Consider the following 14,044-nt stretch of genomic DNA (forward strand, 5'->3'; position numbering starts at 1 on the left):
TAGGTCAGCACTGAGGAGATGTACAGAAGTTAGAACTTGTACACTTTTCATTACATTCAACCTTTCCTAATTTTACGAAAACATTTTTTTTAGAGTGAGTCGGGAAAAATTTGGAAATGGTCGGGAAAAAGTCGGGAAATTGCTGAGAGAAATTTGCTATACACCATGCTTCTTACTCATGGAGGATATAAGACTTAGATCATTGGAGTCAGACTTAAACGAAGAGATTAACTACTTGTTGAAACTTCGTACAATGAGTGGATATCCTGTTTCCATTTCATTGAGTTGGTATAATCAGGTTAAGAGGAATGCACGTTCCCTTAGACCTGAAACCGAGATAACCTATAAAAAGTGGGTGGGACTGCATGTATTTCCCATATTGATAAGAATTTTACGCAGAATGGTTTTAGCACAGTGCCAATCTCCCCCCCCCCCCCCACAAAAAAAAAAAGACTGGAAAAGAATATCACGTAATTTAAGGCTATTATATTGATCCCAATGAAAAATCAGGAGTCTACGATATAAAGTGGAGTTGTTTGGAGGATTATGAAAAAGTATGGGTCAAGGAACATGTCAGAGATGATAATGCAGAATACCCGGTTTCAGGCCTGTCCAGAAAAAAAAAAATCAATATTGTGATTCAAAAATTTTATTTGGAGCCAAGAATGAAATAGAAAGAATTGTTTCGAAAATTAATTTATTTTTTAAAGATACGATATAGAGTAGCAAGTAACATTTGATAAACAAAACGTTTTGCTCCTATATTTCTGTTCGGTGATGTGTTGAATGTTCTGCTACTGCGAAAAAAAAAGTGCGTTACACTTGGTATATGATGTTTGAGAGACAGAAGTTTCTGTGTTTGTGTTATTTAGTGTGCGTGTGCGTCTTGGAAATGACTTGGCAATAAGAAACTAATTCGGTTCTCACCCAATTGACAATAAACTACATAGTTTCAACCAGTGAAAAGCAATACGATGGACCCAGGATGTGTGGTTGCTCTTTTAAGAAAGAACTTAGGAAGCAGGTTAGCAAGAACCATGGCTGTTTTTGAAAGAGTCAAAAACCCGTTTTTAATATTTTGCTCTATGTATTACATATTGACAGAAATAAGTTTGTTTCGCCTTGGTGTTATTATGCAACAACAGGGTTATGCTGGAAGTAGTTACACAAGCTTAAAGAAGTCCGATCAGTAAATTTCTTAAATTGGGAAACTCCCGCCTTAGCCATCGGGAAAATCCCGACATTACTTGAAATGTAAAACAATAACGGAAAAATCCTGTTATCGCTTTGCATGTAAAATTTAAAGGTCAACGTATCATAATCAGTACGCTAAGACGAGGTATTAAATCACAAATTTAGTATGTAGAATACCATTGAAAGTCCAATCCAAGCTAATGTTGGAAGCTACGTAGGTAGTCGATAAATTCTGCCAATTTCTAGCAATATATATAAGCAACCTTGGCTTTTTTTTTTTTTTTTTTTTTTTTTTTTTTTTTTTTTTTTTTTTTTTTTAAACAAGAAACAGTCAGGCAAGCAGAAATGTACAATTTAGTTTCGTTTCGTATGTTTAGGCTTAACATCCTTATGTACTACCGAGGTTATCAAGGAGAAGACTTTCGCTTAAGTGACATCCGAACCGCTACTTGGTTTACACACGAAATTTGTAAACAATTTACACATGGTTTACACAATTCTTGGTTGTGGTTCGACCGAGAATTGAACATGGGACACCTTGATTAAAAGGTGAAAAGGAGATAAAACTAATGCAGATGGTTTGATATATGTAAACTTCACCATGAAGTTCACACGATTCGCATTTTTCGTTCTTTTTATTTATTTATTTTTTGGTTTAAACCATTTTTTTTAAGCAGCTGGTGTAAAGCAGCCAACCCTGAAAGCAAATACTTGAAGATAATAATAAAAAAAAAATTAGCAAAATTGTATATAGTATGTGTACTTCAAAATATTCCATACCTTCTTTTTGAAACAAACTAAAATTAAAACATAAAAGAAATATGTAAATTTATATGATATACTTAAGGGTCTTCACTACAGCGAAATTAAACTACCGCTAATTTTAGAGTTTTTCTCTAATATCTTCAAAACAAATAAAAATATTCGAAAAGCAGAAACGTAGTGAACTAGATAATACGATTTTTCATGTGATGCCGTTATTACCACTCATCTATCTGCTTTCGATTTGCAACTGTAGATAGATTTAGCATTTTTTGCGGGTTCTGTAAATAGCGGCATATCAAAAGCAGATAGGGGAACTGTGATAAAGGTATCGCATGCAAAATAGTATTGTCTAGTTCACTACGTTTCTGCTTTTTGAATATTTTTATCTGTTTTGAAGATATTACAGAAAAACTATAAAATTAGCGGTAGTTTAATTTCGCTGTAGTGAAGAGCCTTAAAGGCTGCACATCTAGAGCTGTGTTTTGAGTGATTCTGTATATTCTTGAAATTCTACACTTTTATATACCCACCATCACGGTTTACACAGTCCTCAAGGTTTCTGAATTTTTAACAAGAGGAATTCAACATATGAAGGGTGTGAGGCAAGAACATGGTAACCCACAATTTTACCTTTTTTAAAAAATTAGATTTTCTGCTGCACAATTCATTTTTAAAGTCGGAAAGCTGATTTTTCACGTAAGACTATACATGAAGGATTAAACAGACAAGATTAAACGAAGCGATATGCGTTGCTTTCTATCTGGTACTGCATAACTCAGCAATTGAAAATTTGTTGGTTACCATGTTCTTGCCTCACACCTATCACTACGGAACTCTTCCCCCCCCCCCCAAAAAAAAAAAAAAAAACAACAACTACGGAATATATTTAAGTTAAGCCAAACACAACAAATATGACTGAGTGGTTAGCTTTTGCACTTCTATCGATAAGTTTACGATTCAACTCAGCATTCGACCATTCTGACAAAAGTTTTTCTTCTTTTCATCTGTGAATGTAGAAATAGTGCGTGTACTGTGAGTCTTGGCTGACTTTCTTTCTTATTGTTTTTAAATCGTTGTTGTTACTAATTACCAGCAGTGAAGGTTTTGCGAAGGTTAGGGGGAGGGGTCTTTCGGGCTGAAGCCTGTTTCCCAAAATTACGGAATGTCTAAAACAAACGAAATATCTATTAGTTATGCCGTTACTCATAAACTTTAAGCTCCTTTCAAATAAAAATTAGGAATTTTTAGAAAAACTAAACATTAGTAAGAAAAACTCCCCAAAAAAATACTTTTCTAAATCCGCTACTGATTATTTGTATAAAAGGATATTCAAGGTTGTGTCTGGATAATTATTGCTAAATCATTGCACAGCTACAGTATAACAAATTTGGAAGTACGGTTTGACGAATAGATTGAAAAACGTACGCTTTGACGGATATATAGAAAAACGTAAGTTTAATTTTTGCGCTAGAAGCTAGAGTACTAAGCTCTTAGAAATGAAACACTGATGACAAACTGAAATGATCCAGAAAAGAAAAAAATGTCGATAACTAAAAAGTTAATATAAAGTTAGATAGCCTCTAAAATTGCCCTCAAATACTACATTCTTTATGTTTGCTTTAATTCATAAAACATGTGCTCCATCCATCTTGATGGTGAATTCCAGAGCGAAATACGGCATTTAGGTCATGGAAATCTTATCTGACTATAGAGTATACTATAAGAAAACCATTGAGATAGAAAAATCATGAAAATGAAAAAAGCCAAAATTTCCAAAAATTCTAGTTTTTTTTTTTCACAAAAAGCCGGCTTTTTATGTGAAAAATAAAACGATTCAAAAAAGGCGGCTTTTTTGCATCTCTACCGTAAAGCGAAGAAGGCATCAAATGCATTTTGCACTTCTACTATTGAACTGGCTATGGCGTCCTTTAAGGTGATTGTCCAAGGAATAGAACAGGTGATAATCGGACGGTGCAATGTCCGGGGAATATTGCCGTTGCTATAGTGTTTCTCATCCAAGACGTAGAGTGGGGCTTAGCGTTGTCCTGTAACAGGAGATCCCTTTGCGATTCAGACGTGCTGATTCCAGAGTTTTGAGGTTTTCTTGAACACGGCTCAACTGCTGACATACACAGTTGCATTCATGCTCTCACCAGTTGGTAGCAGTTCCCGATGCACGATGCCGCGAGCAGCCCACCAAACACACACGAGTACCTTATTGTGGTGCAGTGCTGATTTTGGCTGTTTTGGAACCGGTTCATGGGATGTTAACCAATGATGACGGCGCCGCGGAGCTTCGTACAGGATCCACTTCTCATCACATGTCAATACCCTGTAAAGAAATGACTCCTTCCTCAGACGAAACAGGAAAGAAACACAGGTGTCTGCTCGCGTTGCCTTCTAGCCCGGAGTTAAATCATGTGAGACCCATCAACCCAACTTGTATTGCTTCCCAAATTGATAGAGGTGATGCCGAATGGTTTCTCTACTCATACTGAATTGTAGTCTCAGTTCCTCACATGCTTTTCCACTGTTCGGCTTAATTGCTGCCTGAAGATCTTAATTTTGTACATGTGTTGGTCTTCTGGCACGTGGTGCGTCTTCGAGTGTTTCGTCATTGTCTTTAAACTTATTAAACCACCGCTGCACTGTCTGCGTAGTCACAACATCCTCACCGAAGGCCTGGCATATCTTTCGTCCCGCTGCAGCGGCGTTTGATTCCATTTTGAACTCGTACAGCATACACACCCTTATGAGCTCTGTAGAGGTTCCATGTTCATTCTGTCCTTATGCAAGTTCACAGTGTAACTGAACTTCCAATTAGGTAGTATGTTGGATATACCTACACCAAGAACGGATGTTCGCCTTCTCTCCGTTCTCATTCAATTCACGGTGTGAGGGCCAATTGAACACAGACCTCCCCAAAAAGCGACAGAACTTTCTTGGTTACCTTTATATACAGTCTGTCACAAAAAAATAGCACCACTTTGGAAAAACTGTTATATTGTTAGTTACAACCCTATTTTATACACCTCGTTGGTTACACACTGTTCAACTTTTTTTTTTTTTTTTTTTTTTAATCTCTAATGTTTATGTTGTGCTACTGTAGTACATACATGAACATTAGTTGAAAACGCTTGAGTTTTATACATCAAGGGACCTTATAATCCAGAAAAACTAAATTAAATGCATATTTTTTAGTAACACGCTCTTTGTGCAAAGTTTATCGCTAAATGGTAGGTAAATCATTGAAAGTAAATGAAAAAAGAAAATTGTTTACACCACAATCTTTATGACACTTCAGTCTTTTGTTACAACGCCACGGACAGCTCTTAATGATGCAAATTAACGTGATAGGATTTTTACAAGTGTTTCACTTAATGTAATATCCAGTTCGAGATGACAGGTTCGAACCAGTTCCTCAGTGATTTGTCTCCTAGACTGATATATCTTTCCATGTCTTTTTTGTGACGTAATATACCATAGAATTTGGTGGCCACCATAATCTTCGAAAATTCATACTTTGAAACCAGTTCGCTACACTTTGTGCTCTGTGTCACGGTGCACTGTCGTCTTGGAAAATAAATCAACTCGAATTAGGATCTGAGAAATAGTTAACAGATGATCGTAGTAACTTTCGGTTCAAAATGTCAATGTAATATGCCGTATTAACTTGTTTATTCCAGATTTTAATTCATCCCACTCCATTTGAAGTAAAGCATCCGCACAACATGACACTTTCATCAAATTTCCTTCTTTTGGAAACGTACTGTGGCTTCACATTTTCTCCTTTTCTCATCCAAAATTTCATTCCACTGTCATTTCCAACAATCATAAACTTCTTCTCATCCAAGAAAATTACGTGCCACCACTGTTCATCATTCCATGCACCTTGTCTACTCACGAACTCTCTTCTAGCGTTTACATGTTTATCAGTTTAAAGTGGGTTCTTTCTTAGAGTTTTCATATGTAACCCTTTTCCAGTCTGATAGTCATCCGGCTTATGTTACAACCTAATTTAGAATAAATAGCCGCTCCATTTAATGCTCCTGGAAGCCCTGTCTGATACAGCCAAGCGAAAAACCTCTCGATCGAATCTCGCAGCTGTTTTCATTTTCTGCCATACCGTTCTCATTCAGAAGACATACCATGCTCTCCTTGCTTCTGTATTCTACCATGATATTTGCCTAGAATTTTGGCAATTTCTCTATTTGAGTAGCCCTCACTTCGCAGTGTCAGAATTTGTCTTTGTTTACAAAGGCTTGTGTCACACACTTTTCTCATATTTCGAGTATCTAGGGAATAATGAGATTCTTCAGCGTCTTATAATATACGTGAAGCACTTCCGTTTAGAACGTAAACAAAACGAACATTCAATAATACATAATTTTCATTAAAATTTGCACTTTACACCGCTCCAGAAAATCAAATAGAACTAGCATATTAAGTCCCAATCACACTCATAGTGTCGACAGAGACACCAAACAGAGAGCATCTGAACTACTGAAACGCAAAATACTGCTGTGATCTTCCCCAAAGTTAAAGGTTGTTGGAAACAACAAGTAGATACCAGTATGTCACGGAATGGCTTATTTAAATAGCAAATATTATGAAACCCTTGTGGTTGCTCTGAGTGGTGCTATTTTTTGTGACTGACTGTATGTTGCGGAAGTTCCCTTTTGATTAATTGAATAATTTTCAAAATATTTTTGTGTAAGTGTATATTTTGCATTGCTCTCTTCACATGATTATATTGATCTTTCTTTACTCTCTATCTCCTGTGTTTCTGCGCGTCGGCACGTTAAACTATGGATTTCTCAATTTTTTCCTTCTCTGTCGATTGGGAAATGCCACTATCAATTTAAGATGTTTCCTTGTGAATTGCATTTTTCTGTGCCAATTCACAGAAATCCACGGTGGTTTTTCCGATTTCCACACATGGAATCGATATAAAGAATTTTTTTCCCCCTTTGCTGCAGATTTTTTTTTTCTAAAGCAATATATTTATTGTCATTGAAAATGCTAATTACCCTATTAACTACAAGTTCGTTAGGGTGGAGCATCTGAATGACTCCCTACCCTTACTACTCATATCCTTTATGTGAGCCATTCTCATTTTTTGCTATAATGGATGTCAGTAACGCCATCACTTTCGCTTTCAACCTGAATGCAAGGTTCTACAACTTTTATTGCCTGTTCCAAACAGTACGTCTGATAGGTTAAAATAAAATAATAATCCTAAAACGCTATTTTTAATACAAACAAGTTTTCTTGCTTGCTTCTCCTTGATCCATTTGCTCCTTTAAGTTGTTTCCTTTGGGAAATTTAAACGAAAATTGCAAATCTTTCTTTGAATATAATATTTATAACTCAACGTAATACGTAACTATTGTAAGTTCCATATGTAGGTCATGAATGCCATAATGAAGGCTAAAATAACATTAAGTGCAATGAAAGAATAAAAAGTAAAGTTTTTGTTGCAAATAATGTTTATGAGAAGCGCGCGTAAACACTACTAAGCGCGTGTGATTATTGGTACCCGTGTCTGTGCGCGTTCGTACCTTGAAAAACTTGTTCACAAGCATATATATTTTTTTTTTTCACGCGGTATCCCAGCGAACTGTTTTTAAGTTTGTCACAAGGAAGCGAGTGACGTTAGATTTACATCGAAGTTGCACCACACGAGTGTGACGTAATGTCACATGGTATTATCATAGGAGCAAGGTCGAATAAAACGAGTCCCGCGAGGCTTCTAATTCCGTTCGCTTGCTCAGCTATGTTTTGTAACGTAAAATCACTTTTATCATCAATAAAGTTGTGTGTGCAAAATGGACGAATTACCACGTGAATTACCGCGTATGCCTACCTTTCCCCCTCCGCTTTCTCTAACTCCCACTACCCCTACAACCCCACTTCTTATTTTTGTTGCTTTATAACGTCATTGTTTATAAGGGCTATGAGAAATCTCCAGGTAAATGGTGGAAAAAAGTACAACTTATGCATTATATATTGTGTACAAGGGCAAATGAATATAATTTTCATCGTATTTTAATGATAAAAGTGTTAGGAAAATTAATTTAAAAAAAAAACTTCCGTTGGTTCGGGTTTGAACCCACGTCATAAAAGATTTTCATTACTAGTCAGCTCAGCAACGGGTACCGACAACTTCTGGCGTTTGATTTGTGCTATATGTATACTATGTGGCGAAAAGCGGATAACTCCAACCAATTAGAAGCGTGTATTTAGCTCCTATGTCTAGGGTCGAGCATGATTATAATATATCCTGTTCATAAAACTTGTTCGTAAACAGATTTGATCCCGCACATGTCAACTGAACTTATTTTATTATTTTCTGTAGAACAGTAGAACTATGATAAAGAACTAGATTAAAGATTTCATCCGAAATGAAAGTGATTATTATTATTATTATTTACATGTGAATATCTTCCAGATTTAAATATGAAATTTCACTTTAATTTTTTTTCTTTATTTCAGGTTTGTCAACATCTACAGACTAAAAGAGAAAGCTTTGTATATATTTCGTTTGCTATGAACTTAAAACAAATGTATAACAGATTATTTATTTTCTAATAATAAACTATTATGTAATTATGAGTGGTTGAAATGTGATTTACACCCGTCTTTATTTCAAGCCGTATGTAAACATATCTTAAGAAATTGGTAAGATTTAGACATGATGGAAAGAAACAAAAGAAAGGATTTGATGAAAATACAAAAAAATGAAAAAGTACCACTGCGCCGACTTTTCACTTGGAATTTCCATTATATTTGCACCTATAGAAGATACGATGTAAAGATTAATCAGTTGAATCCTCTATTTATACTATTTATACAGGGTTATTCAAAATAACACCAACAATGTGTGGAAGGTGATTCCTGACACCAAGATAAGACAAAAAGTATAGACCAACCTAGGTGCATAAATGCTTGCTTTCGCAGTTATAGGCTGCCAAAAACATGAAAAAATGAACTTTAAAAAACCATAGCTCCAAAACTATTTTGCTTACTTTAGTCGAGTCAAGACTTGACTTACAAATTACTATGTGCCCTATCCAAATATCCATGTTTCAGAATCCTGCGGTATTTCCACAATTTTTATACAGGTAGTTGGTGAGTACTTCCAATTAAATGCTCGTAGCCAAACTCCCTCTATAAGAATTGTTGGGTGAGTACCTTAGAATTCTGAAACATGGATTTTTGTATAGCACACAAATTCGTTCCTGAGTGAAGTCTTGACCCGACTACGGTAAGTCCCATAGTTTTGGAGCTATGCACCTTTGAAGTTATTATTATTATTATTATTATTATTATTATTATTATTATTATTATTATTATTATTATTATTTTCATGTTTTCCGCAACCTATAACTCCGAAAGGAAGTATTTGTGCACCCAGGTTAGTTTATACTTTTTGTCTTATCTTGGTGTCAGGAATCACCAAACATTCTAGGTGTTGTTTCAAAACACCCTGTATAGAAGCAACAAAGTAATAAGAATGTCGCCATTGACTCCGGTAGAAACAAGTCTTACAGCTACGGCGCATGGTGTCACTGCTATCGGTAGCGAACGTTAGTTCCATTGTACTTCAGTACAGATGCTATCATATGTCCTAACAATAATGGATAGTTCAGCTCGTTCGTGGCTAAGCGGTTAGTGTACGCGCCTTTGACGTGGGAGATCCGGGTTCGATTCCCGACGGCAGCTCATGTTCGGATTCCACGTTAGTCGGTAGGTCCTGTCTCATATAGCCTCGCTGCTGAAAGGGACATTAAACTCGAAATCATCTCAACAATGGGTAATTGCATTATTAGTACAGTATTTAAACGTACGTCATTGCAAATTTCCTATTATAATTAAGTTAGAATTGAGTGGGTATTTGAACTACAGGATTTGTAGCTTTGCATTTATTCAAGAATTGGATTATTTAGAGCAGTGGTACTCAATGTTTTTTCACGTATGCTAACCAGTACTTTTCCATAAAAGCGTGTATCCTCAGGTTTAAGCTATCCTTATAAAAGAATCACGGTATAAGTTTAATGGAACTGTGTTATTTTAAATACCTAAGAAGTTATCGCATACCACTGCTTTAGAGTGTCGGAGGTGGAAAAAGACCTATACAAATGTAAATTCAACTGTCATACGCTTTAATGAAAGGTGGTGAGAACTTTCATTTAAAAAATTGCAAAATGTAATTTTTTTCTGTGTAATTTCGTAGAAACATGGACGTCGTTAGCAGAGGATCGGGGGACGCGTCCCGCCCAGATTTTAGTCAAGTGTATTTAAAGAAACTATACCACTTTGTATATATAGCTTTTGTCGGAAAGAGGATTTTGATTCATCCGATCCCACCCCCCAGATTTAAAAAGCTAATCAGGGTAAAGGGACGCCAGTGGTAAGAAGTCCAAAATTCAACTGAGTAAATCATTTAATACTCGTGGTTGGAATCAAGAGATAATGACGGGAATGGAAACAATTGCTGGAACACTGAATCCGCACTAGAAAACTTTTTCTCTTTATTTCTTAACGTCTTTGCTCTCATCCTGTCGGTAGAGCCTTTATACTTCAAGTGTGCCCTCGGAAAATATGAGATACACACTTCGGCCTCACCCTCTTACGGAGAAAGCCATCTCCTTGCTTTGAGAAAGAAGTGAATGACTTCGACTGTGTTGCCAATTTGTCATTCATTAGTTTGGTGTTGGCGATCATAGGCTACTTAGAATGGCTAACAAGACGGGCACAGGGAAGCCCGCCAATGTAGCTACCCTGTCCACATTCAACTACTGAAGCATTTCGACCAAAGCAACTTGTCCCTTCTCTTTCGAGGGAAAACACACATTGACAGCAGCGCCAGCAGAGGCACAGTTGAAATAGACAGGCTGTAGACAGATGATGTTCTCGAAGACTTCCCATAACATAGTTTGGAAGTTTAGTAATTACGCAGAAAAAAAATTGTTATTGTTTGATTTCCGCAAAATTTTCACTAATGTGAAAAAACTAGTCTAGAGCATCTTAGTAGAGATGCTAGGTTGTGCAAGTACAGCAGTTATAGCCAAGTCCACTTGGTCTTTAGTGCAAAAGGCAGTTGTAGTCTTTTTCTTAATCACAAGATCATTTAATGGCATATTTCAAACCTGTGTTGTCTCCTAGCAATATATTAAAAAAAAAAAAATGTATGTTTATTGCTATTCATTGCTGAAAAGTGTTGTTCCTTTTGTGGTGACACATGAAAAATACGGTACCTGTACGAATGTTAGTGACTAAGCATGTGAATTATAGTTCCTGGAACAAGTCATTTCAATATTTGTAGATTAAAGTCAGTGTGCGCCATGTGTATCACGATATACACTCACAGGTTCTCTTTAGTCTCCATGTGGAAAATTGTGTTGTATGTTACATTATGTATTGTAATAGTGAAATACGTACGCCGATCATTGCAGAAACAATGCTAAGCTATTTTAGATTCTTTGTTCATTACTGCCAGATTCCGATAAAAGAACAAATTGTTAGATCTGTTTGGTGATTAGCAGATTAGAGGATGCAAATTATTTTCAAGTTTTGTCACCAGATTCAAATGAAGAATTAACACTTCATATGGAATCGATTGACATATTTCATTATACTCAGAGGATGAGCCCCGCAGGACAAACTTGTCCCCCCAAAAGTCCTGTTTGGCCTGCGACGATTCCTGGTCTAATAAATGAAGTCAGTGACTGCCATTGTTGCTCCTAATAAATTATATTAGTCCGCCTGCAGTACTTTCTTTGGTTTCCTTCTAAGAAGGTTTGCCCACCACTGTATATAAAATCGGTGGATCAAAATCCAAACTATGTTGCTGTTATTGATTGAAATAATGTAACGTTGAAAACTGGGAGTCTGCTAGAGAGCCAAAATGATACGAAGTTCTTGGGATAAGACGCACTGATAGAAATGTAATAAGTGTCAAAAACGATACAATACTTAAAATATTTTTGGTGATTAGAATTTATAAAACGAATAAATTTTTAGATTGTACATTCCGGGGCTACATAAGTCATATTTTCAACTCAATTACGGTGAATCGAGCAATCAAGGAGCACGATGCTGTACGTCAGTTAATCATACCACAAGACAGAATGGTAAATTGGGACACAACAGTGATTAAACGACTGTTTTCTGAAAGGACAATATAGATAAGATTAAACCTTCGGTGCAAATGTTAACGTAAACGTTTCTATCTTGAGCCGAAGGAATAATACTTAACAGTTGATGAACAAATTGTTATAACAAAATGTAGGTAATTACCAAACCAGTAACAATAAAATGAAAAAGTGGTTTGGACGTAGCTGCAACTTTGATGTTTATGCCGAACACAAACCAACGTCATTCCCCCTACTACACCACCTTTCAAATCGCTATGAAACTACGGAATGATGTGATATATTACAATTTTTTAGTTTCGGACTCACGTGAGAATTGTTTTTTTTATATACATTCTTAAGCGCCTTAAATTCACACTTAAAAAAAAAGAAAAAATTGTCGACCTGCACTTAAAAAGTTCCTGCTCTACCCTAATTCTTTCGAACTACTGCATTTCTTACGGATGCAATTATTATTATTATTCATCCGTAGTGGGGCATCTCCACAAGACATCTTTAAATAATAATAATAATAATAAAATACGTTATAATCTTACGCAGATGATTTAAATTTGATAGGGGATGATATGAAATCAATAGAAAGAAATGCAAACTAACTCACTCACTCACTCTATGGCCTATGGAACCCGGAGGTTCAATGCCGCGTTCACAAAAGCTCTCCACTGACTTCTATCCTTAGCTAATTGGATCCAATTTCTACTTTGTATTCCTATCTCTGCGAGATCCATCTTAATATTGTCCTCCCGTCTGCGCCTAGGTCTTCCTAATTTTCGTTTTCCGATGGGTCTTCCAGTGAAGACTTTGAAAGCGTTTCTACTTTCTTCCATTCTAGCTACATGACCTGCCCACCTAAGCCTCCTAGACTTGATGACCCTAACAATGTTGGGTAAACCATATAAATTATGTAGTTCCTCGTTATGAAGTTTCCGCCATTCCCCATTCCAGTTCCTCTTGGGTCCGAATATTCTTCTCAGGATCTTGTTCTCAAATACTTTCAGTCTATGTTCTTCCCTCAGAGTAAGCGACCATGTTTCGCAACCATACAAAACAACAGGCATGATTATAGTTTTATATATTTTAAGCTTCAAATTCTTCGACAGAATTCGCGACAAGAGATTTTGAACCGAATAGTAACACGAATTCCCTGCTTTTAGTCGACATTTAATTTCTTCGTGAATATGATTTTCGTCTGTTAATATTAATCCTAAATATTTGAAAGTATCCACTTTATCAAAAGTATTATTTAATATTTTAAGGCATCCATAATTTGCTGTATTACGGTCCCGACGCACTTCCATGTATTTAGTTTTCTCTGCATTTACTACTAAACCCATGTCCATGCAAGCGTTTAATAAGATCTCTGCATTTCTTTCTATTGTTCTCGTATCATCCCCTATTAAATTTACATCATCAGCATATGCCATAACCTGGTGAATACCGTTCAACTCTAGGCCCTGGTTGCTATCTTTGATTTTCCTTATGGCGTATTCCAGCACAAAGTTAAATAATAATGGCGACAACGCATCTCCTTGTTTCAGGCCATTTTCGACGTGAAAGCTCGTGGACAAAAATTTCCTACCCGGACTTTACTTAGGGATTCATTTAAACATATCTTAATCTAATTAGCTTTCTCGGTATTCCAAGTTCTGTAAGAACGTTGTATAATGTTTCTCTCCTAACTGAGTCGTACGCCTTTCTAAAATCAATAAATAATTGACGTACCGGGGTATTGTATTCCCACTATTTTTCGAGAATTTGTCGAATGGTAAATATTTGGTCGATAGTTGATCGTTTTCGTCTAGATCCGCACTGATAATCTCCAATAATTTCATCTGCGTACGGGGTCAATCTTGCTAATAGAATATTTGAAAGGATTTTATAGGATGTTGACAGAAGAGAAATGCCTCGATAATTATTACAGTCAGTTT

The 14,044-nt window shown here is 36.1% G+C and overlaps 1 protein-coding gene across 1 annotated transcript in view; it reads left to right on the plus strand.

The window, feature by feature from the left end:
• Positions 1-8,574, plus strand: part of LOC145689826 (uncharacterized) — a 34,235-nt gene extending 25,661 nt beyond the window's left edge. The window contains exon 3 of the mRNA XM_081764040.1: positions 8,455-8,574. Within this exon, the coding sequence (XP_081620166.1) occupies positions 8,455-8,477 (23 nt within the window). The 3' untranslated portion in view covers positions 8,478-8,574. The remainder of the gene's footprint in view (positions 1-8,454) is intronic.
• The last annotated feature ends 5,470 nt before the right edge of the window (positions 8,575-14,044 follow it).

This window comes from Thermobia domestica, chromosome 7 (genome assembly GCF_964235325.1).
Source record: "Thermobia domestica chromosome 7, izTheDome1.hap1.1, whole genome shotgun sequence".
NCBI lineage: Eukaryota > Metazoa > Arthropoda > Insecta > Zygentoma > Lepismatidae > Thermobia > Thermobia domestica.